General features: G+C 25.6%; 7 protein-coding genes across 11 annotated transcripts; 4 read left to right on the plus strand and 3 right to left on the minus strand.

Moving 5' to 3' along the window:
- Positions 1-1,861: 1,861 nt before the first annotated feature.
- Positions 1,862-2,906, plus strand: LOC122635073 (trafficking protein particle complex subunit 3). The gene is made up of 2 exons (XM_043824856.1): positions 1,862-2,164; positions 2,361-2,906. The coding sequence occupies exons 1-2, from the start codon at positions 2,126-2,128 to the stop codon at positions 2,856-2,858; spliced, it is 537 nt and encodes a 178-aa protein (XP_043680791.1). The 5' UTR covers positions 1,862-2,125; the 3' UTR covers positions 2,859-2,906.
- A 140-nt stretch (positions 2,907-3,046) lies between these two features.
- On the plus strand, positions 3,047-4,109 carry LOC122635075 (E3 ubiquitin-protein ligase RNF180-like). The gene is made up of 2 exons (XM_043824858.1): positions 3,047-3,517; positions 3,666-4,109. The coding sequence occupies exons 1-2, from the start codon at positions 3,329-3,331 to the stop codon at positions 3,840-3,842; spliced, it is 366 nt and encodes a 121-aa protein (XP_043680793.1). The 5' UTR covers positions 3,047-3,328; the 3' UTR covers positions 3,843-4,109.
- Positions 4,110-6,150: 2,041 nt separating this feature from the next.
- Positions 6,151-7,599, minus strand: LOC122635071 (lysM and putative peptidoglycan-binding domain-containing protein 2). The gene is made up of 5 exons (XM_043824853.1): positions 7,457-7,599; positions 7,028-7,339; positions 6,796-6,948; positions 6,546-6,670; positions 6,151-6,452 (listed from the first exon to the last, which is right to left on the minus strand). The coding sequence occupies exons 2-5, from the start codon at positions 7,202-7,204 to the stop codon at positions 6,221-6,223; spliced, it is 687 nt and encodes a 228-aa protein (XP_043680788.1). The 5' UTR covers positions 7,205-7,339; positions 7,457-7,599; the 3' UTR covers positions 6,151-6,220.
- A 154-nt stretch (positions 7,600-7,753) lies between these two features.
- Positions 7,754-10,187, plus strand: LOC122635066 (protein catecholamines up). Of its 2 annotated transcripts, none has more exons than XM_043824841.1 (4): positions 7,754-7,891; positions 8,752-9,774; positions 9,836-9,911; positions 9,997-10,187. In XM_043824841.1, exons 2-4 carry the CDS (start codon positions 8,776-8,778, stop codon positions 10,170-10,172), a joined length of 1,251 nt encoding a protein of 416 aa, XP_043680776.1. In that variant the 5' UTR covers positions 7,754-7,891; positions 8,752-8,775; the 3' UTR covers positions 10,173-10,187. The 2 variants fall into 2 exon arrangements, with proteins under 2 accessions (XP_043680776.1, XP_043680777.1); XM_043824842.1 differs by lacking the exon at positions 7,754-7,891 and adding an exon at positions 8,357-8,452.
- A 232-nt stretch (positions 10,188-10,419) lies between these two features.
- LOC122635070 (DNA repair protein RAD52 homolog) lies at positions 10,420-12,039 on the minus strand. 2 transcript variants are annotated; one of them, XM_043824852.1, is made up of 6 exons: positions 11,868-12,039; positions 11,580-11,748; positions 11,338-11,486; positions 11,106-11,271; positions 10,865-11,023; positions 10,420-10,761 (listed from the first exon to the last, which is right to left on the minus strand). In XM_043824852.1, exons 1-6 carry the CDS (start codon positions 11,907-11,909, stop codon positions 10,658-10,660), a joined length of 789 nt encoding a protein of 262 aa, XP_043680787.1. In that variant the 5' UTR covers positions 11,910-12,039; the 3' UTR covers positions 10,420-10,657. The 2 variants fall into 2 exon arrangements, with proteins under 2 accessions (XP_043680787.1, XP_043680786.1); XM_043824851.1 differs by having other exon boundaries at positions 10,421-10,761; positions 10,865-11,029.
- Positions 12,040-12,142: 103 nt separating this feature from the next.
- On the plus strand, positions 12,143-12,723 carry LOC122635076. Its single transcript, XM_043824859.1, has 2 exons — positions 12,143-12,284; positions 12,392-12,723. Exons 1-2 carry the CDS (start codon positions 12,164-12,166, stop codon positions 12,607-12,609), a joined length of 339 nt encoding a protein of 112 aa, XP_043680794.1. The 5' UTR covers positions 12,143-12,163; the 3' UTR covers positions 12,610-12,723.
- Positions 12,724-12,869: 146 nt separating this feature from the next.
- Positions 12,870-20,366, minus strand: LOC122635065 (transmembrane protein 268). 3 transcript variants are annotated; one of them, XM_043824839.1, is made up of 7 exons: positions 20,202-20,363; positions 18,756-19,485; positions 18,282-18,662; positions 18,026-18,190; positions 16,213-16,408; positions 13,898-13,980; positions 12,870-13,586 (listed from the first exon to the last, which is right to left on the minus strand). In XM_043824839.1, the coding sequence occupies exons 2-6, from the start codon at positions 19,356-19,358 to the stop codon at positions 13,937-13,939; spliced, it is 1,389 nt and encodes a 462-aa protein (XP_043680774.1). In that variant the 5' UTR covers positions 19,359-19,485; positions 20,202-20,363; the 3' UTR covers positions 12,870-13,586; positions 13,898-13,936. The 3 variants fall into 3 exon arrangements, with proteins under 3 accessions (XP_043680774.1, XP_043680773.1, XP_043680775.1); XM_043824838.1 differs by lacking the exon at positions 13,898-13,980 and having other exon boundaries at positions 20,202-20,364; XM_043824840.1 differs by lacking the exons at positions 12,870-13,586; positions 13,898-13,980 and having other exon boundaries at positions 16,199-17,855; positions 20,202-20,366.
- Positions 20,367-21,349: the final 983 nt, after the last annotated feature.

Raw genomic sequence — 21,349 nt, forward strand, 5'->3', positions numbered from 1 at the left:
TTTTTTTAGTTTCTTATAAAATCAAGTTCTACCGAAGTCATTTTATTAAGGTTATTAAAATCACGAAACGAATAGAAAATGGCAATGGTAGAAAGCACGGAAACTGCACTAATGTAAATAAGATAAAGGTGCATATGGAGAGAAACACACTTAAATATATCTCGTTTTTTACGTCCATAACATTACAGAAGGTTATTAATATTTACGATATCATTTTCGATATAAGTAATGCAACATAAGTTACGAAATACATCTGGTTATAGAGTATATCGAGTTAAGATATGGAGTGATTAAAGATATTTGAAAATGAGATTTATATAATATAGTTTTATTCGTAATAATTAAACGCGAATTACAAAGACGATTATTAAATGTATAGATATAAGAAATAGAGTTCACAGTATTTATCGATTTAAAATCAACAAGAACAAAATCTTTCGATAAATATATCTCGCAATACTATCAATTTATCAACTGCATTGAACACACACTGATTTAAATTTATATAAAAGAAAACATAAAACCTTTCGATAAGATGAAATGTGAAACGACTCTTTACAACTTTTTGATTAGATAAATAAATCTCGCAATATTACCGATTCAAAATTAATTGTGCCGAATATACACAGATTTAAATTTTTATAACAAAGAATATTAAATCTTTCGATAAGATGAAATATAGAATGGTTCTTGACCACTTTTCGATTAGATATCTCGCGATACTATCGATTTAAAATGAATCGTATTGAACAAATATCGATCTAAATTTTTATATGGGAGAATATAAAATTTTTCGATTGGATGAAATATAAAACGATTCTTTTCTATTTTTTGATTAGATAAATATATCTCGTGGTTGATATCGAGTTTTTCGCACTTTATTCCGAAAGATCTTGAACGCGATCGAGATTTATATTACCTTTAAAAGAATGATAATATACAGACAGAGTTATCATTTTTTAACAATTACTTTCACTTTTTCCATATATAATTAATTGCACTAAATGTTACGTTCGACAGAATATAACAAGATTTTTATACCAAGGCTTTCTTTTAAACTTATTAACATTATAATTTATATTTATTGAATATAAAAATAAATAAGAAACTTGTTATAGAAAAGTATCCACTACTCTTAATTGACTCTTGATTGCCTCTTGATTGACACGATATCTCCTGAAGTTGCAGAATCAATAGAATCGGAAGTTAAATATACAAAAAATAAATTTATAAGCGGAAACAACAAACTGCTTCATTTCTTCTTATTAATTCTTATTTAATATTATATTAGACATTTACTATGTCAAATCATTGCAAATTTTCAAGATACATTAAAATAAATGAAAAAAGAAGCAAACGAATCAAAATCTATTAAACTAATGGCTGTTTAAATAAACTTAGTTATATATATAGCTAGTTTATAACTAGGATCAAAAAATATAACATTTTTACGATTACTAACAAACACTTTTCAAACAATTTATCTTCGAAGTAGTATAATCTGCGTTTTTTACTTTTATTAGATGTACTATCACTTTCAAGAATTTATGCAAAATTTATGTATTATTTATGTACAAAAATTTTTCTCACGCACTAAACTTCATTACATTATACTTGAGAGTTAGGTATAACTTATACAAGCTTATATTGTATAACGAAACGATAAGCACATAGCAACGACAGCATTCTTTCTTTGTACTTGAATTCATAATTTGTCCATATCTGCAACTGAAATTATACACGCTACAAGCAAAAGCTAGTGAATAGTTTTAATGATAGGAACACATGATAAGTATGAAGTTCATCGAATTAAAAAAAGAGAGCGAATAATATAAGTGCTGGCGTCTAGCGACCATCGCTGTAACTAAATTCATAAAGAAAAACTCGATCGTTTGAGAAGAAACTGTACGTCATTTATGGCCGTCAATGTACCCCATTTAATAATTTCCACGATTTCTGTTTATTGATATATAACAATATGTCATGTTTGAAAAACCATAATATATTGTAATACTATTGTAAACAAAGTTTGGATACATAAATCTTAGATCATTTATTTAAGGTTAAATAGTTCAAGAATTGGAGTATTTAAACAGTTGTAAAGTGTCATTTATACAACAACGTGATGTCTCGAACAGGAACAAAACTTGAAGCGAAAAAAGTTGTAAGTTAACCTGCATGTTAACCTTTTATTTATTAAATAATGTATATTTGGAATTCTTAAAATTAATACTTTCATTTAAGATTATATAAATTTATAAAGATAAAAGAGTTAAGGAGAATTCTTTCCTTTTCATATGATACTTTTATCTTTATGATTATAACATTGTGAGAAACTTTCTTATTTTTATATTTCACAGAATTCTGAATTATTCACATTAACTTATGGAGCTCTTGTTGCCCAATTACTCAAAGATTATGAAAATGTAGAAGAAGTTAATAAACAATTAGATAGAATGGGATATAATATGGGAATTCGTTTGATAGAAGATTTTTTAGCACGTACAGGATCTGGGCGGTGCTATGATTTCAGAGATACATCTGAAAAAATTCAAACTGGATTTAAAATGTATCTTGGAATAACCCCAACAATTACAAATTGGAGTGCTGCAGGAGATGAATTTTCTTTATACTTTGAAGCAAATCCATTAACTGAATTTGTAGAATTACCAGATCATTGTTTAAATCTAAAATATTGTAATATATTAACAGGTATATTAAGAGGTGCGTGTGAAATGGTGCAAATGGAGGTTGCGTGTTGGTTTGTTCAAGATCAGTTGAAAAATGATAGTATAACTGAATTGCGTGTTAAATTTATTAAAAGGTTAGAGGATGCAATACCTGCTGGTGAAGACTAAATCTTTATTAGTATTATTATATTATTATGAATAAACTTTATATCCAAACATTCTGTTATTGAATATCATTATGATTATATGTTGATAAATTAATCCAAATATACATATTTATTTGTATATATATATAAGCAAATTTAAATGCATTAATTTATGAATTATAATTAAAATTAAAATACAAATATTTACAGTGCAAAGACCTTAATGCTCATTTGTGTTTATAATAAACTTTATGTCAGTCTTTTGAGCTATCCAATAAAAAATAAAAATTAAATAAAACATATATACATGTATATATATATATATCATATATATATATAATAGAAAGTCATGTATCAGATTGGCAAACATAACCTTAAAAAGGGAAATTTCATACGAGCTAAAATTAATCAGTTGATAGGTTTTTCAACCTATAATATTTGAGATAGATTTATAAATTTACGAAATATCTTTTGAATTAATAATTTTTTAAAATGATCGAAGTGAAGTGTAGACATTGCCGTAAAAATCTTTTTCAAAACGGAAGTTTTACATTGCTTACATCCCATAATGAAGATAAAAATAATATTGAACATACAGGATGTGGTGACAATTTTATTGAACATTTCTTATATATGTCCACGGAAAATTTACCAACATGGATACAAGAAATAATAGATCAAGTAAAATCAATTTTTCTTACATATTTTCATATAAATCATCATAAAAAGTAGTGGTTAATATGTACACACACACACGCACACGCACACACACACACACACACACACACACGTTATTTATAAGATTAATGAAATATATATATCTTTATAGACATCCTGGACAAAAGGAAGATTAAATTGTCCATTTTGCAATACTAGATTAGGATCATTTAATTTAATAATTGATACAAAATGTAATTGTGGTATATGCATAGTACCACCTATTAGACTGATTCAAAGCAAATTAGATGTATTAAATGAAAATGATATGAAGCATTATATGCATTGACCAACAAATATAATAAGATGAATTTGGAAATATCTAAGTAAAGAATTTTAAAAATGAAAAAATGGTAACAAATGAAGGTATGTTTTAATTTATAATTGCAATATACGAGAATGAAATATCTTTATTGTATTATTGAAACTACAATATTTTTTTCTGTAATCTTTGGAAAAATATGTTTACATCATAGCAAGCAGAATGCATGTAAAAATAGAAAATAAGTTCATTATTATCATTGTATTCTTTAAATTATTAAATTATTATCTATAATTCCTTATAATATTTATAAATCGGCATCTTATCATCATGCATTTTAAATAATTATATTTTCAACATATTATTTTATCTTTCTTATTTTGGTATATTCTGAATAATTTAAGTATTTGCATTAATTACAGATGTTATTACATAATAGGACATTTTCTTAACTATTCTAATCTTTGTTATTGTAGTTATTATTTAATCGTTACATCAAATGAAATGATGCATTGCAATTCCCAAGCTAACTAAAATAGGAAGATTGTAATAATATCAGTATTCTGCTATCATAGTGTCCAAAGTTGTATATAACAGAGAAATTATATACTTGCATTTGCAAGTATTTATGTTTTATAGATACAAGTATATATATATATATATATATATATATATATATATATATATATATATATACACACACAACACTTATCAGCTACACCATACATAGTGAATAAATGTATATAACATCTTTGTAGTCCTTAAAATTATAAATTGCTATTAATGTTATAACTAAAATATTTCTATATGAAAATGTTACAAATATTACTTCTATATTTTTATCTTATAAATCAACAAAAATGTAAATATGATTCTAACTAATTTTATGAAAAAGATTACATACTTAAAGGACATTAAAGAATTGCAGATCTTTTTTTTTTTTCATTTTGTTTCCAAAAATTACTAAATAACTTTCTCAAAATCTGTTCTACTATATTTATATTTGCAAAAACAAAATAATTTAACTTTTCTTTAGAATATATTAATAGATACAAGTGTTCTATTGTATGTATTTAAAAAGAAATAATAACAAAAGATATAAGTATTCTGTTGTCTCTTAAAGCATGTTATTAACAACCATAATGAAATTTAATAATCTTGTTTCTTGTTTAATTAAATAATAATTTTTGGATAAATAATAATTTTGCAGTTTATAATTTGTCACAACAATTTCATTACAGTAAAGTACTGACATTTTTTAATGATCATAAGTGAACAATTGAAAACTCCCTAATACAGATGAAAATATTGTTGAAACATGTTCTAGTGGCAAAAATAACAATTTTTATAGTTTTATATAGAATGTAAAAAAATATTTGTTATTGAAAATAAATGAAAATAAAAATAACTATTTGTACATAAATTATAAATCAATAAATGCAATAATTGTGACATAATATGTAACTTACAAGAATTATTTCAATTTGTGCTGCTTATAGTAACAAAAGATTTAAATCAATAATTTTTTACGTAAATTTTCTATACATTTATAAAATTTAACATAACTTTACATAGAATAATAGAATTATAACAAATTTAACAGAAAAACATTAAATACTACCAATATATTTGTGTTTGATTCTTGGCAGTATTTTTTTTAGCTATATTTTAACATTATCAAGTAAAATTCAAGTTTACATATAATGCAACATCAAATTGCTTAATTTTCAATATTTAAACAATATTATATATAAATAACTGTATAGAGATCAATGCTAATAATATAAGGAGGAAGACTAATATTATAGCACAAAAAATGATTTTACAATAGATATCATTTTACTATATCTTGAAAAATCATTGTAACTACCAATAGTTCCTATTGAAACTATGTATTGTCTTTATTTCGCTGTAAATGTGTCGTATATGATAGTGTGCCTTTTGATGAGAAATCCAATATTTTATGCAATATCAATTGCTACTCGCCTGTTGGTACACATTACAATGTATGTAACAAGATGTAGTATTTATTTACATACTTTAAGAGAATAACAACAGAATTATTGTATAATGTGTACAAGTATATATCAAAGGCACATATGGTCCATACTAAGAATTCAAAGTATTTGGTCGGACAAAGCTGATTGATTCATAGTCTTCAAAGTTACTTGTAACCGAATATAAAAAAAATAATCTAATGATGTCCTTCATATGTAATATCGATAATTTCTATCAGCTAAGATGGAGTAAGTGTCAAAGACTCAATGAAGACATTAATTTTAGAATAACTTATGTCAAATAAAGAAATGTTTTGTACACATTGATACCTAGAGTGCTCTTTTCAGCAAGGTCTTTAATAACATCTGCTGAATTGTAAAATATTATACATGAATAAGACTTAGATGCTACAATTGGAATATTTCATCCTGTTGCTGTTGAAGTCTTTGTAATGATGTTTTTACTTTTCTTCCCTGGGTCATAACTACAGCAGTTGGAAAATTTTGCATATCACTAGAGGATGACAGCCTTAATTCTGATGAATGGGCTGATATATGTGTATTTGAAGGAAGTGAATCTCTAAATTTATTAGATGTTCTTCGTTGTTGCATATAAGTATCATTACCTTCATTACAGAATCTAAAACATAAAAAACATTTAGATATATATATATATATAAAATATTTCAATGGTAAAAAACAAAACTTTTATGTTACTATCATGTCAACTTACTCACTACTCCCTTGAGTACGTTTAATTTCTTTTTTAACATTAGCTATACAAGTATCCATTTTAGCTAAAAAGTCATCAGCTGAACTTTCATCATCTAATGGTGATATTACGGATGGACTAGATATCTATAAATTAATATAGTCTTAGTTAAATTATATACTAGTTAAAGACAATATAACAATGAGATTTTAAATATTATATATATACACAGGTACATTTATATCAAATCATAATTATAAAATTTACTTGCATTTTGAGTAGAATTACATTCTGAATCATTGTACGCAGCACATTCAACAGACGAAGCTAATGGACTGTCCGTACTAACAGGTATAAGAAGATATTCTCGTAAAAATAAACTATCTGATGCCCACAGTCGATTAACTCTTCTTATTTGTTCTGTCTATAATAAAAGTATTAAAGAATTGAATGAATTCATATTCATAACAATATTAATCAATATGAAATTTTGAAATACATACTGTAACACCATACTTTAACGCAATTCCTTGAAGTGTATCCGTAGACACAACAATATGCTTTATTAAGCTCTCTGCTCTCGTCATATGTTTAGCTGTACTTCCATACTTTCTTAATGTTTTTCCTGTATCAGCAATGCACCTCCGTTCCTCCATTTCTCTAGAGCCATTCCATTCCATTGTAAACTCTTCGAGCGAATGTATTAAACAATGAAGCAGACATAGTACTTCTTAGTATAATTGTAAGCAGGAAAATTTAGGTCAGGTATCATAATGGTATAACCTATCTGGGTCATTGGCAAGTATATAGTGCATCTGTTTTAAACATTATATGAAATAAATAATCATTTACAATACTTGAACATAAGATGATATTTTATTTTTGAATATTATTTAAGATGATTATAAATTGTTTTGAATTTTTATACGTACTTGTATAACAAACGAAAGGATACAAAAGCAAATTTTATTATTGCATTCTTGATCGCACGTGATTTGTCATGAGAATATGTACTCAGTATGCCTTACTCGACAAATATTACGACACATTCACTTCACACTGCACATCTATTTAGTTTCACTTTCTTTCTTTGCTAAATTTTAGTCAATGAAATCAAGTAACATGCGCAGGGGTCATCACTAATCGTGACCTTTTTATTTCTGATTAGCTTCTACGAATTAAATTACTTCTATGTAGATTCTATACACTTACAAATAGTGATCTATTATTTTCAGACGGTTCACAGTTTTGAAGTTTTATGAAAGTCACAACGATTTCTACTTTATCTGTAGAGTTATACGCATTTGTCTGAGAAGTAACGTATTTAGCCAATCGCAGACGAAGATCATTTTCAATCATAACAAAAGGTATATACATATATCCTTTTTAATATTTATGTATTTCTTGAAACTTATTCTTCTTTCTTAAGCGTTCAGATGTTTTCCGAATGTTCTTTTTATTTATACATTTTTAGAATATTAAAGATTTCTTTGATTAAGTTCGATTAACTTTAATCAACAATTAACTCAATCAGCAGTCTGGCTAACAGTAAAACTTTGAGTTATATGTCATTCTTAACCTACATTTTTATGATATCAATGATCATTTAAAAGTTTTTTACATAGTATGGAAATACGTATATGTATTTTCTCAGTTTATTTTAATTAATATTCTCTTTATTCTATACTATGAATAAAATTTTTAAATGATTGTTGATATCATTAAAATATAGGTTAAGAACAACATACATTATTAGTTAAAAGTTTTATTGTTTCCTACATTGCTGATCGAGTTATCATATATATATATATACACACACATACACACATTATGTATCGATTAAGTCGCAAATCAAGTTCGAAATTGAACGAATGTGCGAATGAAGCTTAATATTTCAGCTTGAAATGAACTTTGATTTCTACAAGATTGTGAGATAAATAGAATTCGTTAATTATAACATAAAAAAAGTATAATGATATAGAAAAAAGGAAGAGCAAAATCTGATGGAATAAGTCATGATAAAAATATATTTACTGGACTTTTTTTCTGCTTCTTCTACTTCGTTTTCAACACTTTGTTTTGCTACTTGGTGGCTATTACGTTTCCTTATGTCAATTTCTATTTGATGACGCCACGTTAAAGAAAGAATATGAATGTTATAAGTATCCGCGTGTACGGATGTTAAAATTAAATTTCATTGTAAAACCAGGTAAATTGCATTTTGTAGAAATCGAGCTGAGTTGGCATAACGATGATGGCGACGATTGATAACCGGCGACAACAATCGGAAAGAAAAAAGTGGATTTATAGAATATTAACTGCCGTGTTTCTATTACTTGTGTTTTTAAATTTACCGGCTATATGCCAAACACGTGGAAAAGATGAATCACCCAGTTTTATATATTCTAAAGAAGCCAATGAAGAATATTTGCAAAATCAGCACTCTGTGAAACATGATCACCATAAACAACAGTCCAAGCAGGATCATGTGCATACGCATGGACAACAGCAGGATGATCAATATCATCATAAAAAATCATCTCTTCCTACTGATGAACATAATAATATAACGTTAAAAGCTATGGGTTCTACTTTGCTCATTTCTATAGCTCCTTTTTTTATATTACTTTTTGTACCATTAGACAATACTAAGGAACGCGAACCATTATTAAAAATACTTTTGAGTTTTGCATCAGGCGGTCTGCTGGGTGATGCTTTTCTTCATCTTATTCCTCATGCATTAGTTCCTCATTCACATGAATCTTCGCATTCTCATTCTCATAATCATTCTCATGATCACGAACATGAGGAATCTGATCATAAACATGATATGTCTGTCGGTTTATGCGTTTTATTAGGCATTATTGTATTTTTAATTGTTGAGAAAGCTGTACGTATGATAAAAGGTGATCATGGACATTCTCATACTCTCAATGTCACTGAAAAAGAATCTGATAAAAAAAAAGCTGTTTCTATGACAAAGAAGACTAAAGACAAGTCACTTGTTAATAATAAATCTACATCTGTTGAAAAGGATTTAGAACCTATGAATGATATAAAAATTGCAGGCTACCTCAATTTAGTTGCAGACTTTTTGCATAATTTTACTGATGGCCTAGCTATAGGGGCCAGTTATTTAGCAGGAAACACTATTGGCTATGTAACAACATTTACTATTTTATTACATGAAGTACCTCATGAAATAGGTGACTTTGCTATTTTGGTTCAAAGTGGTTGTAGTAAAAAAAAGGTATGCATACATGAAAACTATATCTTATGTATGTATATATATATAAAAACTTCTATTGCAGGCTATGTTGCTACAGTTGACTACTGCAGTAGGTGCTTTGTTAGGGACTTATGTGTCCTTATTAGTAGAAGGAATGGGTAAATTATCAAACCCTGCTCTCAAAAAAAAAATAATCCACATTCATGTGATGCATCATTTGTGATATTAATATTTACATTTTAGGAGATCTCGCAACAATGTGGATTCTTCCATTCACAGCTGGAGGATTTATCTATATTGCTACTGTCTCTGTGATACCAGAATTATTAATTGATACTAAGTTTTGGCAATCCGTTAAAGAAATTATTGCACTTCTATTTGGAGTATATATGATGGTACTTATAACAGAATATGAATAGATATATTTTACATAATGTGGCCTTTTTAATAATACATTTCTTTATTATTATTATTATTATATATTTTGTAATAATCCATAAGTTAACGAAAACGTTATATTTAACGTGACATAAAATTGTGTGATCATGAAATTTATGATTTATTAGCAATAATACCGATTCTATAAATTTAATTTTATAAAAAATGTAATGTATCAAATTGTACATTATGTATTCTATTATCCTAACTTACCAATGAGTTTTAGTGAAATTATGATACTTTTAAATCATCTTATAAATCAAGACATTTTTTATAGTACAATACTTAACAATATTTAATAGGTACAATATTTTTTTAATGTGATTGTACTTAATATATATAAGGTTTAGTTTTGTATTAAGCTTATTTTTAGATGAAGTTCTATTCATTACCTTTGGAGATGAAAGAAAAAAAATGATGAGATCCAGCTGTATTCTAAATTTAATGTTATCCTTTTTGTTAATTATTACTTTCCTTTTAATTCTTTTTCTTTCATAAGTCTTCTATATTCCATTTGTTTTTCCATTTGTTTTCTCTTTCTCTCTTGACGCATTATTTCTTCCATAGATACTATAATAATTACATTATATATGAAAAAAAAAAATCTATTGTTTATTATATTATTAATGTTATATGAGAGAAATAATATCATTTATTTTATCTTTATTCTTACATTTCTTATTGTTCATATCTTCTTGATCTGCAACAATATTTGGTTTTGAAGTTAACTGATTTTTCATACAACTTTCATCATTATTTGAAGATATGTTATTGATGTTTGATTTGGAAACTTCTGGTATTTGGCACAATGGATTATTTGTATTTTCGACTACTGTTTCTAAATAAATTTGATTCAATACAATATATTTTCCTAAAATAAAAGTTTTTCAAAAGGTAGATAAATAATTGATTACCTTCTTTTTCTTTTGTTTCATTTATATCATGGCTTACTGGAGGAGACAATTTGTTTTTAGAAAGAGTAAGAGAATTAGAAAGTTCCTTTGCAAGTTGCTCAGTTTCTATCTTTATTTTACCACCAAAACTACATAAAACTTTGATTAATGCATCATTGTAAGAAGCCTAAAAATATAATACAAGCAGTATGAAATATATTATATTTACATATGTACATATATTTTTACTTACAAGTCTAGCACAATGTATAGCTTCACCTTTCACTGATCCTTCCTTAACACTATATCCCATATCTTCATGAAAAATTCCTGAATGTAATTGTATTTTTATTAATGTATAACATCCAACAATATAAATACCCCAGGTAGAGTCAACAAAATCTGGAAATTATATAGAACAAATTTTTCAATCTTGTTCTATTTAATATATTTCATTGAAAATAATAATTGTTGATATATTATCCTAATAAATACCTAATGTTTGATTAGTAATAGAATAACTCCACTTTTCTTCTCCAAATATTTGATTTGCCAATGACAACAATGCATTGTTTACACGTGTTATTTTCTTTTGTTGTACAGCTAATGGTAAACTTTCTTTCGTTTGATATTGTATAGTTTTATGATCTTGTTTTGTATTTGGCTGAAATAGATCAAAATTTTGAATACATTAATAATATAATATAGTAACTTCTTCAAAATTAGTTTAACATTCCTATTGAATTATGAATATTTAATAATAAATATGCAATAACTACTTACAATTTTAATGCATGATGGATAATCATTAATATTTGTTGACATTTCCTTGCAATAAGTTTTCTTTTTATGAAATGATATTTCAGATATCTCAAAATTCAAAGATGTTTCTTTGCTTATATGGTAAAGAAGAAAAAATTGTAACTAGCGTACCTAGCAGCAGTGAAGAGACTTAACGTTTATATAATTTGTCATGAAAGGTTAGGTTAAAATTCCTTAAATTCTTACAGTGTTTACGCTTTTATCTATATTTTCTTTTAAATCGAATTTATTAACGTGATATTTAATGCAAAAGCAATATGTTTGGAAATAAGAAACATAATTTACCACCTAGACCTAATTTTCCGAATCCTGAACATATGTTAGAAGATCTTTCCAAGGCATCAGCGGATGATGTTGCATTTAAAGTAGTAAACGAAGGTATTATTAAATAAAAATTGGCCAAATTATTGAAACAATATAAATAATCTGTGAAAGTATGTTTCTTTTTTTGAGTTTAATAAATGTTGAAATAAAAATAATTTCAGATAAAATCCAAGCAGAAAACTTATATATTTCGACTAATCATAATAATTCCGAGGACATTTACAAAAACGTAAAAATTTACTTGAATGTTAAAGAACAATTGAAACAATTAGGAACAATTTTAAAGAGAGAACAGGAACAATTACAAACAGATAATGAAGAAATAAGAACACTTGCAGATAGCATCAGAAAACAGGCACAAGCTGCTCTTATAACATGATATATGTTCTCTATTAATAAAATTAATTTATAGATTACAACTATGTTTTATGATCTATATGAAATGTAAACTAATTATTTAATTAATAATTATTTTCATTGAAGCATCAAATTATATAAGCCGTGATTTATTATATACAGAAAAGTAAAACCTTTTACAACATAATATAGTTATAAACATTATAACTATGAATTGTAAAGAAACTTTGACTTATGAATAAGATGTGTAAAATATTGTGTATTTTATAATTCTACATATAAATGTAAATATATATCGCTGCTAAATATTGTGCGATTATTGTAAATAAGGCACTATTTATTCTTTTAATATGTGTAAAAGACAGTGATACGTAGTATTTCATAAAAAATTTTAGTATTATTTGTATTTGTTTCAAATAGTCATAAACTATAAAATTTACTATATACTATTTTTTATCATAGTAAATAGTTTTTATAGAGCCATTGATTGTATTAGATAACATTTTATTTTGGAATTTTTGTTTTTCTGTTATTCTATGTATAATAAATATTTATATACTGTTTTATATACTTTTAGAATTTTTTTTAAATAATTATTTTCATTGTGTTTTATAGATGTATTTTTTGCAATAATTGATTATTAAGTGCAACACTGCAATATGTATCCTTGTGATATTATAAACTGCTAATAGTTCTATCATTTTCCTATTTTGAAATATGAAAATGTACTTTAAAGTGCTTTTGATCAATATTCTTCTTATTGTTTTTTTACTAAATCTTTTTATATATTCATTTTATAAACGTTTTTAAATTCTTATTAAATATCATGATAATTTTTTTTGGTGCTTATACCTTACTTAGGTATATCAATTGAAATGCATTCATAAAAATGGAATAATTAGCAAAAAAAGTGACAAAGAAATCAGTGAGTTGGTAATACATCAAATCGAACCATAGGATCATTGAGATAAGCACACCATGTGAAACCAGGTGGATATCCTGAAAAAGTCATGCATATCTTGTATTAGTTTAATACACATTATATACAATATCATGTAAGTAAATTAAAATCATATTAAACGTCCAAATGAATTAAAAATTAATAAACTGTTAATTGTTAACTAATTAATATTAATAGAATTATGAAAAGATCTGTTAAGATTTGCTTTATTTATTTTAAACCTAAAAAAGAAAATTAAAAACATTCAATTAAAAACATCCATTAGTAAAAATTGTTTAATGTAACTGATAATTTTGCATGTAGTATATATACAAGTGATTAGTACATAAAATATATATACAATACTTACGTAATATCATACATTTAATAGTTTTTATAAAGTTTTGATTCAATGGCGAGATATAACAGGAAGTTCCAGCACCTTTTGTCCAGCTGCATGCATTAATTAATTATATGTTAATTACATAACAGGATTGTTTTTTTTTTTTTAGAAAAATTAATTTAATAAGCGAAAATAAATATAACATGCTTAAAGAGCAATAAAATAGCATAGATAAATATTAGTCATTTAAAAGATATAGGCTGTGTTAAAAATGAAATTTAGCACTTGTTTAAACATTCAATATAATAATATATTTTTTTCTATATAAGAATACAATAGCATAGAAGAAGAAATACACACGCGTATATTTTTCAAGTATAAAACACGCGCACGCAAAATGTTATAAATGTATAACGTTTCGAATTAGGAAATGATTTTTTACTCTTATGTAATAAAATCTTTATTTCTTGTGCTTTCTTATGTATGGCATAGTTGAAAATACATACCCACATATGTATATGTGTTTTCAATTTTAAGTACTTGGACCTCAGAAAAAAATATATATATGTATATATATTTCTTCATGATTTAAACGAATAATTTATTCTTGAAGAGAGACATTTATGTTATGTTGTGCCATCATAATTAATAATAAAAATCAATTATCCAACTGTGAGCATCGTATGTATGTAAAGATACAATGAATTATGCAATAGAACAAACTATATATATGCTATATATTTTTAGAGATGTAGAAAAACGTAAAAATAAAAGAAATATAAAAAAATATGCATCTTTCTTCTATCCATGCCTGATGGTAACATATGTGTAGCTTGACTCAGTTGCAATGCTCATCGTACGTACATACGAAAGTCGCACGCACGCACAGACACAAATAACAATTTTTATAACAATGTGTAAAAATGATTTATATATATATATTCTATTGTATAAAAATTACTGTTTAAAATTCAATTTTATGAAGTTCAATGTAGATATTACCTACAACTGTTTTATAGATTTTTTCATATTTATAATCATGATCTTATATCAATCAATAATTTTCACTTTTAGGACGGAAATAATAAACATCAATTTTAATCTTTGTATACATATTGAAATGTACTTGAGTAAACTTTATGATTTTAATCTACTATTATCATAGTTCATATCAATATAGATAAAATTTAATTAGTTCTTAAACTATTCGGGAATGATTGGGGTATAATTCTCCCTTAAAAAGAACATGAGTTTACTTAACCATATGTAAATTTTTTATAGATATTATATATTACAATATTCCAATTTATTTTTCGTTAAATAATTCAATTTTAACGTAAATGATGAACTCGTATATTTATGAAATTCTAAATCAATTAAACTTTTTGATTTCAATATTGTAACAAAGAATAATTAAAAATATATATTAAAATAAACTAAAATAAAACAATTCTTTTTAAATAAAAATAGCGAATGAATACTATTATATATATATTTAAAAATAATAAAGTAAAATCAAATTAAAATTCAGCATAAAAATCAGTCTTAGATAAAATGTGAAATATCTCTTTATATAAAATTCTTGTAATTTCTTAGATATTTACCATCATTGAATGATCAATATGTTAATATCATAATAGACATTAAAATATATGAGTTAACATATACTTAATCAATATATTAATATGGCAAATACTATAATGGCTTACAATTTTTGTTAATATGTTTATCAGACAAATTATATGTAATAAATACATATATATCTGCAGCAAGAAACAACAGCAAGTAGATTATCAATAAGTAAATAAAACATATTTTTGTTCAATAAATAACAGGAAACGAATTTAATAGTTACAAAAATTAAGACAATTTTTTTTTCATGTAAACAACAAAATTAAAAAAAAATGTAGATCTAAATAATACTTTAGAATATTGATCTTTCATGTAAGTAAATGATATAAAAATATTTTAATTTTTAATATATTTTGCTTTATGTGTTATTGAACACATTATAGCCATTAAGAATTCAAATATATAATCCTTAATGATTATTGATAATAAGTGGCAATTATATATCATACTATATTATTCTATAATGATAAGTTTATCATGTAATATGATATATCTTATTATTATTAATAAGAAAAATATATAGCAAAAGTAATATAAATTGCATTATAACTGATAGAGAAATAACTTTTTGAAAGATCATTTTAATGCACTTGATAAAATATAGCTTTAAGTAGTTTTTTTTCAGGTGCACTATGACATGTTTAATATCTATTGTGATTACCTAAAGTTAAAGTCTGGTAAAAAAAAAAACCTTGATAACGTTAACTTGCCTCTAGGTTTGTATTTTAGATGATCCTCAATGAATTGACAAGGGCAACGGGCGGAGACGCAGTGACGTGGTGGTACAGAAAGGCCTGCGATGCTTCTATTACGATCCTGTGAGTCTATAACCAAATCAAGTCTGCGACGCACAAAGTGACGTGCCCATCGAGAAGCATACCTCAGCAACAGCAACTCCGCCCGTTCCTGCCAACACATACTATCATCATTCAGTATTCAGATCGGCATTTGATTTATTGACATAATAATCTTCAATTTATACCCTAAAAGTTTTTTTTTTTTCAAACATGACAATAATAACAATTTTTTTTATATAAAATCTAAAAGAATATAGAAGGAAAAAAATGCCATTTAATATAAATTAATTTTCATATTGCAATATGAAAATATAAAATGAAAAATAAGTATTCATTCGCTATTTTATAAGTTAAATATTTCAAAACATTTTTTTCCTGAAAAAAAAAGAAGAAAAAACGATAATAATAATGATGAAAAAATTCTTATTTGATTAATTAATTGATAATTTTTATAGAATAAAATTTATATTAATAATTTAATTTGTTAAAAGAGTTAGTATACTTATGTATTATGTAAGTACTATGTAAAATTATACAGAATATTCATACCGTTTTGTTTATTAAGTACTTATTTTCGTTTCAATTTATAATCTTGGAAGTTATATCATAATAATTATATTAACTTTTATTCGATTTAAACGTTTTCTTAATTAAAAATTTACTCCCATTACCAAAATATATATTAGAATGTTATGCTATTAATTAGTTATGGATTGTTTTAAGGTAACACAAATTGCATTGTTCATTGTTTGTATACTAACAGGATATTCAAATGTAATTGTATAAGTACAATTACTTTTTATGACAATATTTTTTCATTCTGCATATAGAAATAGTAGAACTGTTATATTTGTAAAAAATATAAAATCCTAACTGCTATAATTGTCTATAAGACATAAAACTCAATATATAAGAATGATTTAAATACCGAAAAAATTACTTAAGAATAAACTACCTATATAATATCTGTTTTATAATATTATAGTACTACTTTTACTGCACATGTACACAGAGGTCATAAGAGTTATTATTTTGATATTGATCAGTGCAAATGAAGCATTAAATAAAAACAAAATGTAGATTTCACAAAAAATCTATGATAAAGTAAAATATAATTCAGAATAAAGAATACCTTAATGAAACTCTTACTTGTAATATAAAAAAAAAACGTCTTTGTAATATTAGGTAAATATATATGTATATGTGTACACGCACACATATATATATATATATACACATTCTACTGTGTATTTAACTTTATAACTTCATAAATTCTTATAATAACTATTATACATAAGTACATGTGCATACGTTTATTATTCTCATATGCCCCTATCTCTTAAAAAACTACTCCATCTAGGACAAAAATCTCTGCCCTGTATACGTGGCTTGTTACGCAACCATTCTTCAACATATTGACATGGACACAAAGCAGATGCAATATGACGTGGGGAAGAAGGATTCCCATCTTCATCGACCGTCCAATCCAGACGTCGACGTAAGTAATCCTTTGCCCAACGTTGCACGTAACGGCATAATACTTGTTCACTTTTACCCTAGTATTTTATTTTAATTTATAGTACTACATATATAATATCGAAAATTATTAAATTAATATTTGTGTGTGAAGAAATTAATGCATCAAATTTATATTTTGACTATAACAATTTAACAATTATTTTTTAAATTTAAAAGTATTTATAAAATGAGAAAATGTGTAATTTACCTGTTTCCGGGAAATTCGAGTTGTTGTACTCCCTTGTATTACAATATCACTATCATCAATATCCATTCGTTGCTGTAACTCTCTTTTACGCTGTGTATCATTTTCATTACTTCTAATTGTTCTTCCTTCACATTCTTCACGTTCTATCACCTCTTGGAGTTTTTTCTAATAAAATTATTTCTGTATTACTGCTAGCAAATATATATAAACGTGTCTATAACAGTTGTTACTTATAATAATAATAAAAGACACTTACTATGCAGTCTGTAGTATCAAAATATATGAAACAGAGATTAACTTTATGGCAGGATATTTTTCCTCTGTCATCCAATCCAAGTAATATCTTATGTCGTAATAAATGCTTATTAACTTGTGCCATACATTTTTCCAGATTATGATTCAATTTTATTTTAATAAACATGCAAAAGAATATTGCAGCTGCATTCAGGACTAGCCACATGACGCCAAGCCCAAACAATGTAAGGCCAGTTACTCCAGAAAAGAGCAAACCAAGCAATACGACAAATGCAGTAAATATCCAAAGGACAAGTATTCTTTTATAGCATACATTATACATATTGAAACGTACATCATTTACAAGCAATTCCATTATATGCACATAGTCCTCAACAGTAAGCTGCAGTATATATGTATACATGTATATCAATTTGTTTTTCAATATTTTTATCATATAACAGTAATTTAAAAAAGAAATTATAATAATATTTACCGTCAATCCTTGTGCCATTAATTCTTCTGGAACTAATTCTGGTCTAAATCTAGCTGGAGTTATCCAAGGCCATCTGGTATTAACTGGTAAAAGCGTAACAATAGTATCACCATTTGCAAATCCTTGTCTAATGTTTCCAATGGGCGTACTTATAACATTACTAGGATTATTCCTGCCATTAGATACATCTCGTAAATCCACTGTTTTTAAAGAAGCACTTTTTGGATCTGTAGTTTTAATATCGGACGGAACATTAAGATCTGTACTCTCAGAGACAATGGATCGACTTAATCCTGATCTATCTAAATTAATTTGGACGGATTCTGTTGCTATCACAGCACCACTATATTCATTATTTGTTTTATTTATCACTTCTAAATTTTCAACTGTTTTTCCAATCTTATCAACATTTATTGTAACAGATTCTGGTTTTATCACTGCTGGAGTATTTTTTTGCACTTTATTTACATATTTTGATTCATCTTTAGACACTGTATCGCTTGGTTCTATCTCCTCTTCAAATTGGACCCAATTTTTTGTTTTGGAAGTTATGTCAGAAGGACTGGCTTCCGATATATGATCAGTTGTATCTTGGGAACTCATGTTTATTATAAAAGTAATTGGATTTAATTAAAATAATACTTGTATCATCCAACTTTTTATTTATTTTATTTTTAGAATTATTTGTATATTTCCCAGGTTTTTGACAATATAAGACTCTTCTTCTAATCTGTAAGTAAACAATTAAAGAATACGGTAATATCATTAAAAGTTTTGATAAATAATTGACAATTGTATAAAAACATAATTCTCATGTTTCAACGTCAACTTGAGAAATCTTAACGCAAATAAGGTAATGATTAGTAGGTATAAAAAAGTCATCAAATAACGTACGTTTTATCGAAAAATCATTTTACTACGCAATAACGCGTAACTGGATGATAAACGCTGAAGAATAAAACAAGCCTTAATATACTTAATTGTTAAAACATATTCGTCCTTATACATTAAAAAAAAAAAAAGAGAAAAAAATAAAATGGACAGAAAAAATAATTGTAAAATACTTGGAAAAAACAACGAACATTCACGAAGATAAAAGCACTAATTCTAAGATGATACAAATCGACATATGTTCATATAAGAACATTTAAAAAAAATTAACGACCACGATGACCATTTCTCAATTATAAAATAAATTATTTCTAATGATATATTAAGCATATATGTATATACATATTATTGACATTCGAATAATAGAAATAAAATATGAGCCGAAATGAAAGAAAATTTGTGCACTTCTCGACACTTGTGTTTGCCTATATAGAAATTTCTACATTTTTTTTTTTTTTTTTCCTATACAAATCCTTGGTAACATTAATTTTACACTTGATTTTTCTTCGAATAATATTACAATCGTAAGTTACAGAATTATTTTTCGAAACGTACCTGCTGCGATACAACCTGTCTCATGACCGCGAGGTGAAAAAGTACGTAATGTACGACATCAAGGTATATGACATGGAAGATGAGGTGAGGCTAGGGAGGGGAATAAATAAAGGACACAATACGTAAGCATACGACTCCACCCTCCCCACTCCATCCCTTTACAGTCCTGTTTCCAATGATATGCACATCTCTCTTTCCCACTCCCTCTCTCTTTTCCCTCTCTGTTTCTCTTATTCACTCTCTCTCCTCTATACAATTATTCTCCCATCAAACTAGGCAACGACTATCAATTGTACTGCATACGAAATTACTTCTTTCCGACAGTATTCTTATAATATCTATCCTTTTATTTTTTTAATCATTCTTTCGTTTAGCTTTATATTCTCATTTTTGCATCATTTTTTATTTATTTGAAAATATAGTGAAAGGAAAAAGGTTTTAAATTATTGCAACGGTTTTTACATTCTTCAGATTAATCTTTCTTTAGAAAAAATCTTGAATGTATTAATCCGATACGATAATGATGATGTAATCGATTTAAGATAAAATTCTTTTTTATTGGTTAATTGATTATTATACAATTTTGAGTCTATTAATAAGAATATGATAACAACACACGTACACACACGCATATTAATAACGATTTATTATCATTATTGTTTTGATAAAAAAGAAATCTATCTAGATAAAAAATTTGTCTTTTGATAAGAACGATATAAATATTATGTACTGTACTGAATTAAAATCACATAATCTTGTTTATCTTGTGTGATTGCGTGATTCATAAAAACAATTTTTGTAGATCGAAATATAAATTAATTTGCACATTTCTTTGTATAACCTAAAAATTATCTATTCTTATAAATATGAATTGGAATGTAATATTTAACAATAGTTGATTATTTTTAATCGATTATCATTTATTTTATAGTAAAATGATAAAAAGATAACAAATTTTTTATAGAATACGCATACAAAATAAATAGAAATAATAAACTAATAAAATGTATTAATTTCTAAATATATATTTGCTTAACGGTTATATACGTACTTATTTTTATAATTTATTAACAAAATTTATTTATCGATATATTATATTATTAGAACAAGAAAATTTCATTTGTCCAAAATGAAATAAATTATGTCCA

This window comes from Vespula pensylvanica, chromosome 17 (assembly GCF_014466175.1).
Source record: "Vespula pensylvanica isolate Volc-1 chromosome 17, ASM1446617v1, whole genome shotgun sequence".
NCBI lineage: Eukaryota > Metazoa > Arthropoda > Insecta > Hymenoptera > Vespidae > Vespula > Vespula pensylvanica.

Coding starts and splice junctions, on each gene's coding strand:
- LOC122635066 (XM_043824841.1), top strand. CDS start 8,776: ATGATGGCGACGATTGATAACCGGCGACAACAATCGGAAAGAAAAAAG. Junction 9,775..9,835: donor GTGGTTGTAGTAAAAAAAAG/GTATGCATACAT, acceptor CTTCTATTGCAG/GCTATGTTGCTACAGTTGAC. Junction 9,912..9,996: donor CTTATTAGTAGAAGGAATGG/GTAAATTATCAA, acceptor TTTACATTTTAG/GAGATCTCGCAACAATGTGG.
- LOC122635073 (XM_043824856.1), top strand. CDS start 2,126: ATGTCTCGAACAGGAACAAAACTTGAAGCGAAAAAAGTT. Junction 2,165..2,360: donor AACTTGAAGCGAAAAAAGTT/GTAAGTTAACCT, acceptor TATATTTCACAG/AATTCTGAATTATTCACATT.
- LOC122635071 (XM_043824853.1), bottom strand. CDS start 7,204: ATGGAATGGAATGGCTCTAGAGAAATGGAGGAACGGAGGTGCATTGCT. Junction 6,949..7,027: donor CGTTAAAGTATGGTGTTACA/GTATGTATTTCA, acceptor CTTTTATTATAG/ACAGAACAAATAAGAAGAGT. Junction 6,671..6,795: donor AATGTAATTCTACTCAAAAT/GCAAGTAAATTT, acceptor ATTAATTTATAG/ATATCTAGTCCATCCGTAAT.
- LOC122635070 (XM_043824851.1), bottom strand. CDS start 11,909: ATGTCAACAAATATTAATGATTATCCATCATGCATTAAAATT. Junction 11,030..11,105: donor TGAAACAAAAGAAAAAGAAG/GTAATCAATTAT, acceptor AAATTTATTTAG/AAACAGTAGTCGAAAATACA. Junction 10,762..10,864: donor AGATATGAACAATAAGAAAT/GTAAGAATAAAG, acceptor TAATTATTATAG/TATCTATGGAAGAAATAATG.
- LOC122635076 (XM_043824859.1), top strand. CDS start 12,164: ATGTTTGGAAATAAGAAACATAATTTACCACCTAGACCTAATTTTCCG. Junction 12,285..12,391: donor ATTTAAAGTAGTAAACGAAG/GTATTATTAAAT, acceptor AAATAATTTCAG/ATAAAATCCAAGCAGAAAAC.
- LOC122635065 (XM_043824838.1), bottom strand. CDS start 19,358: ATGAGTTCCCAAGATACAACTGATCATATATCGGAAGCCAGTCCTTCT. Junction 16,409..18,025: donor CTCGAATTTCCCGGAAACAG/GTAAATTACACA, acceptor ATGTGTTGGCAG/GAACGGGCGGAGTTGCTGTT. Junction 13,587..16,212: donor TCTAAAATACAAACCTAGAG/GCAAGTTAACGT, acceptor TGACTTTTTCAG/GATATCCACCTGGTTTCACA.
- LOC122635075 (XM_043824858.1), top strand. CDS start 3,329: ATGATCGAAGTGAAGTGTAGACATTGCCGTAAAAATCTTTTTCAAAAC. Junction 3,518..3,665: donor TACAAGAAATAATAGATCAA/GTAAAATCAATT, acceptor ATATCTTTATAG/ACATCCTGGACAAAAGGAAG.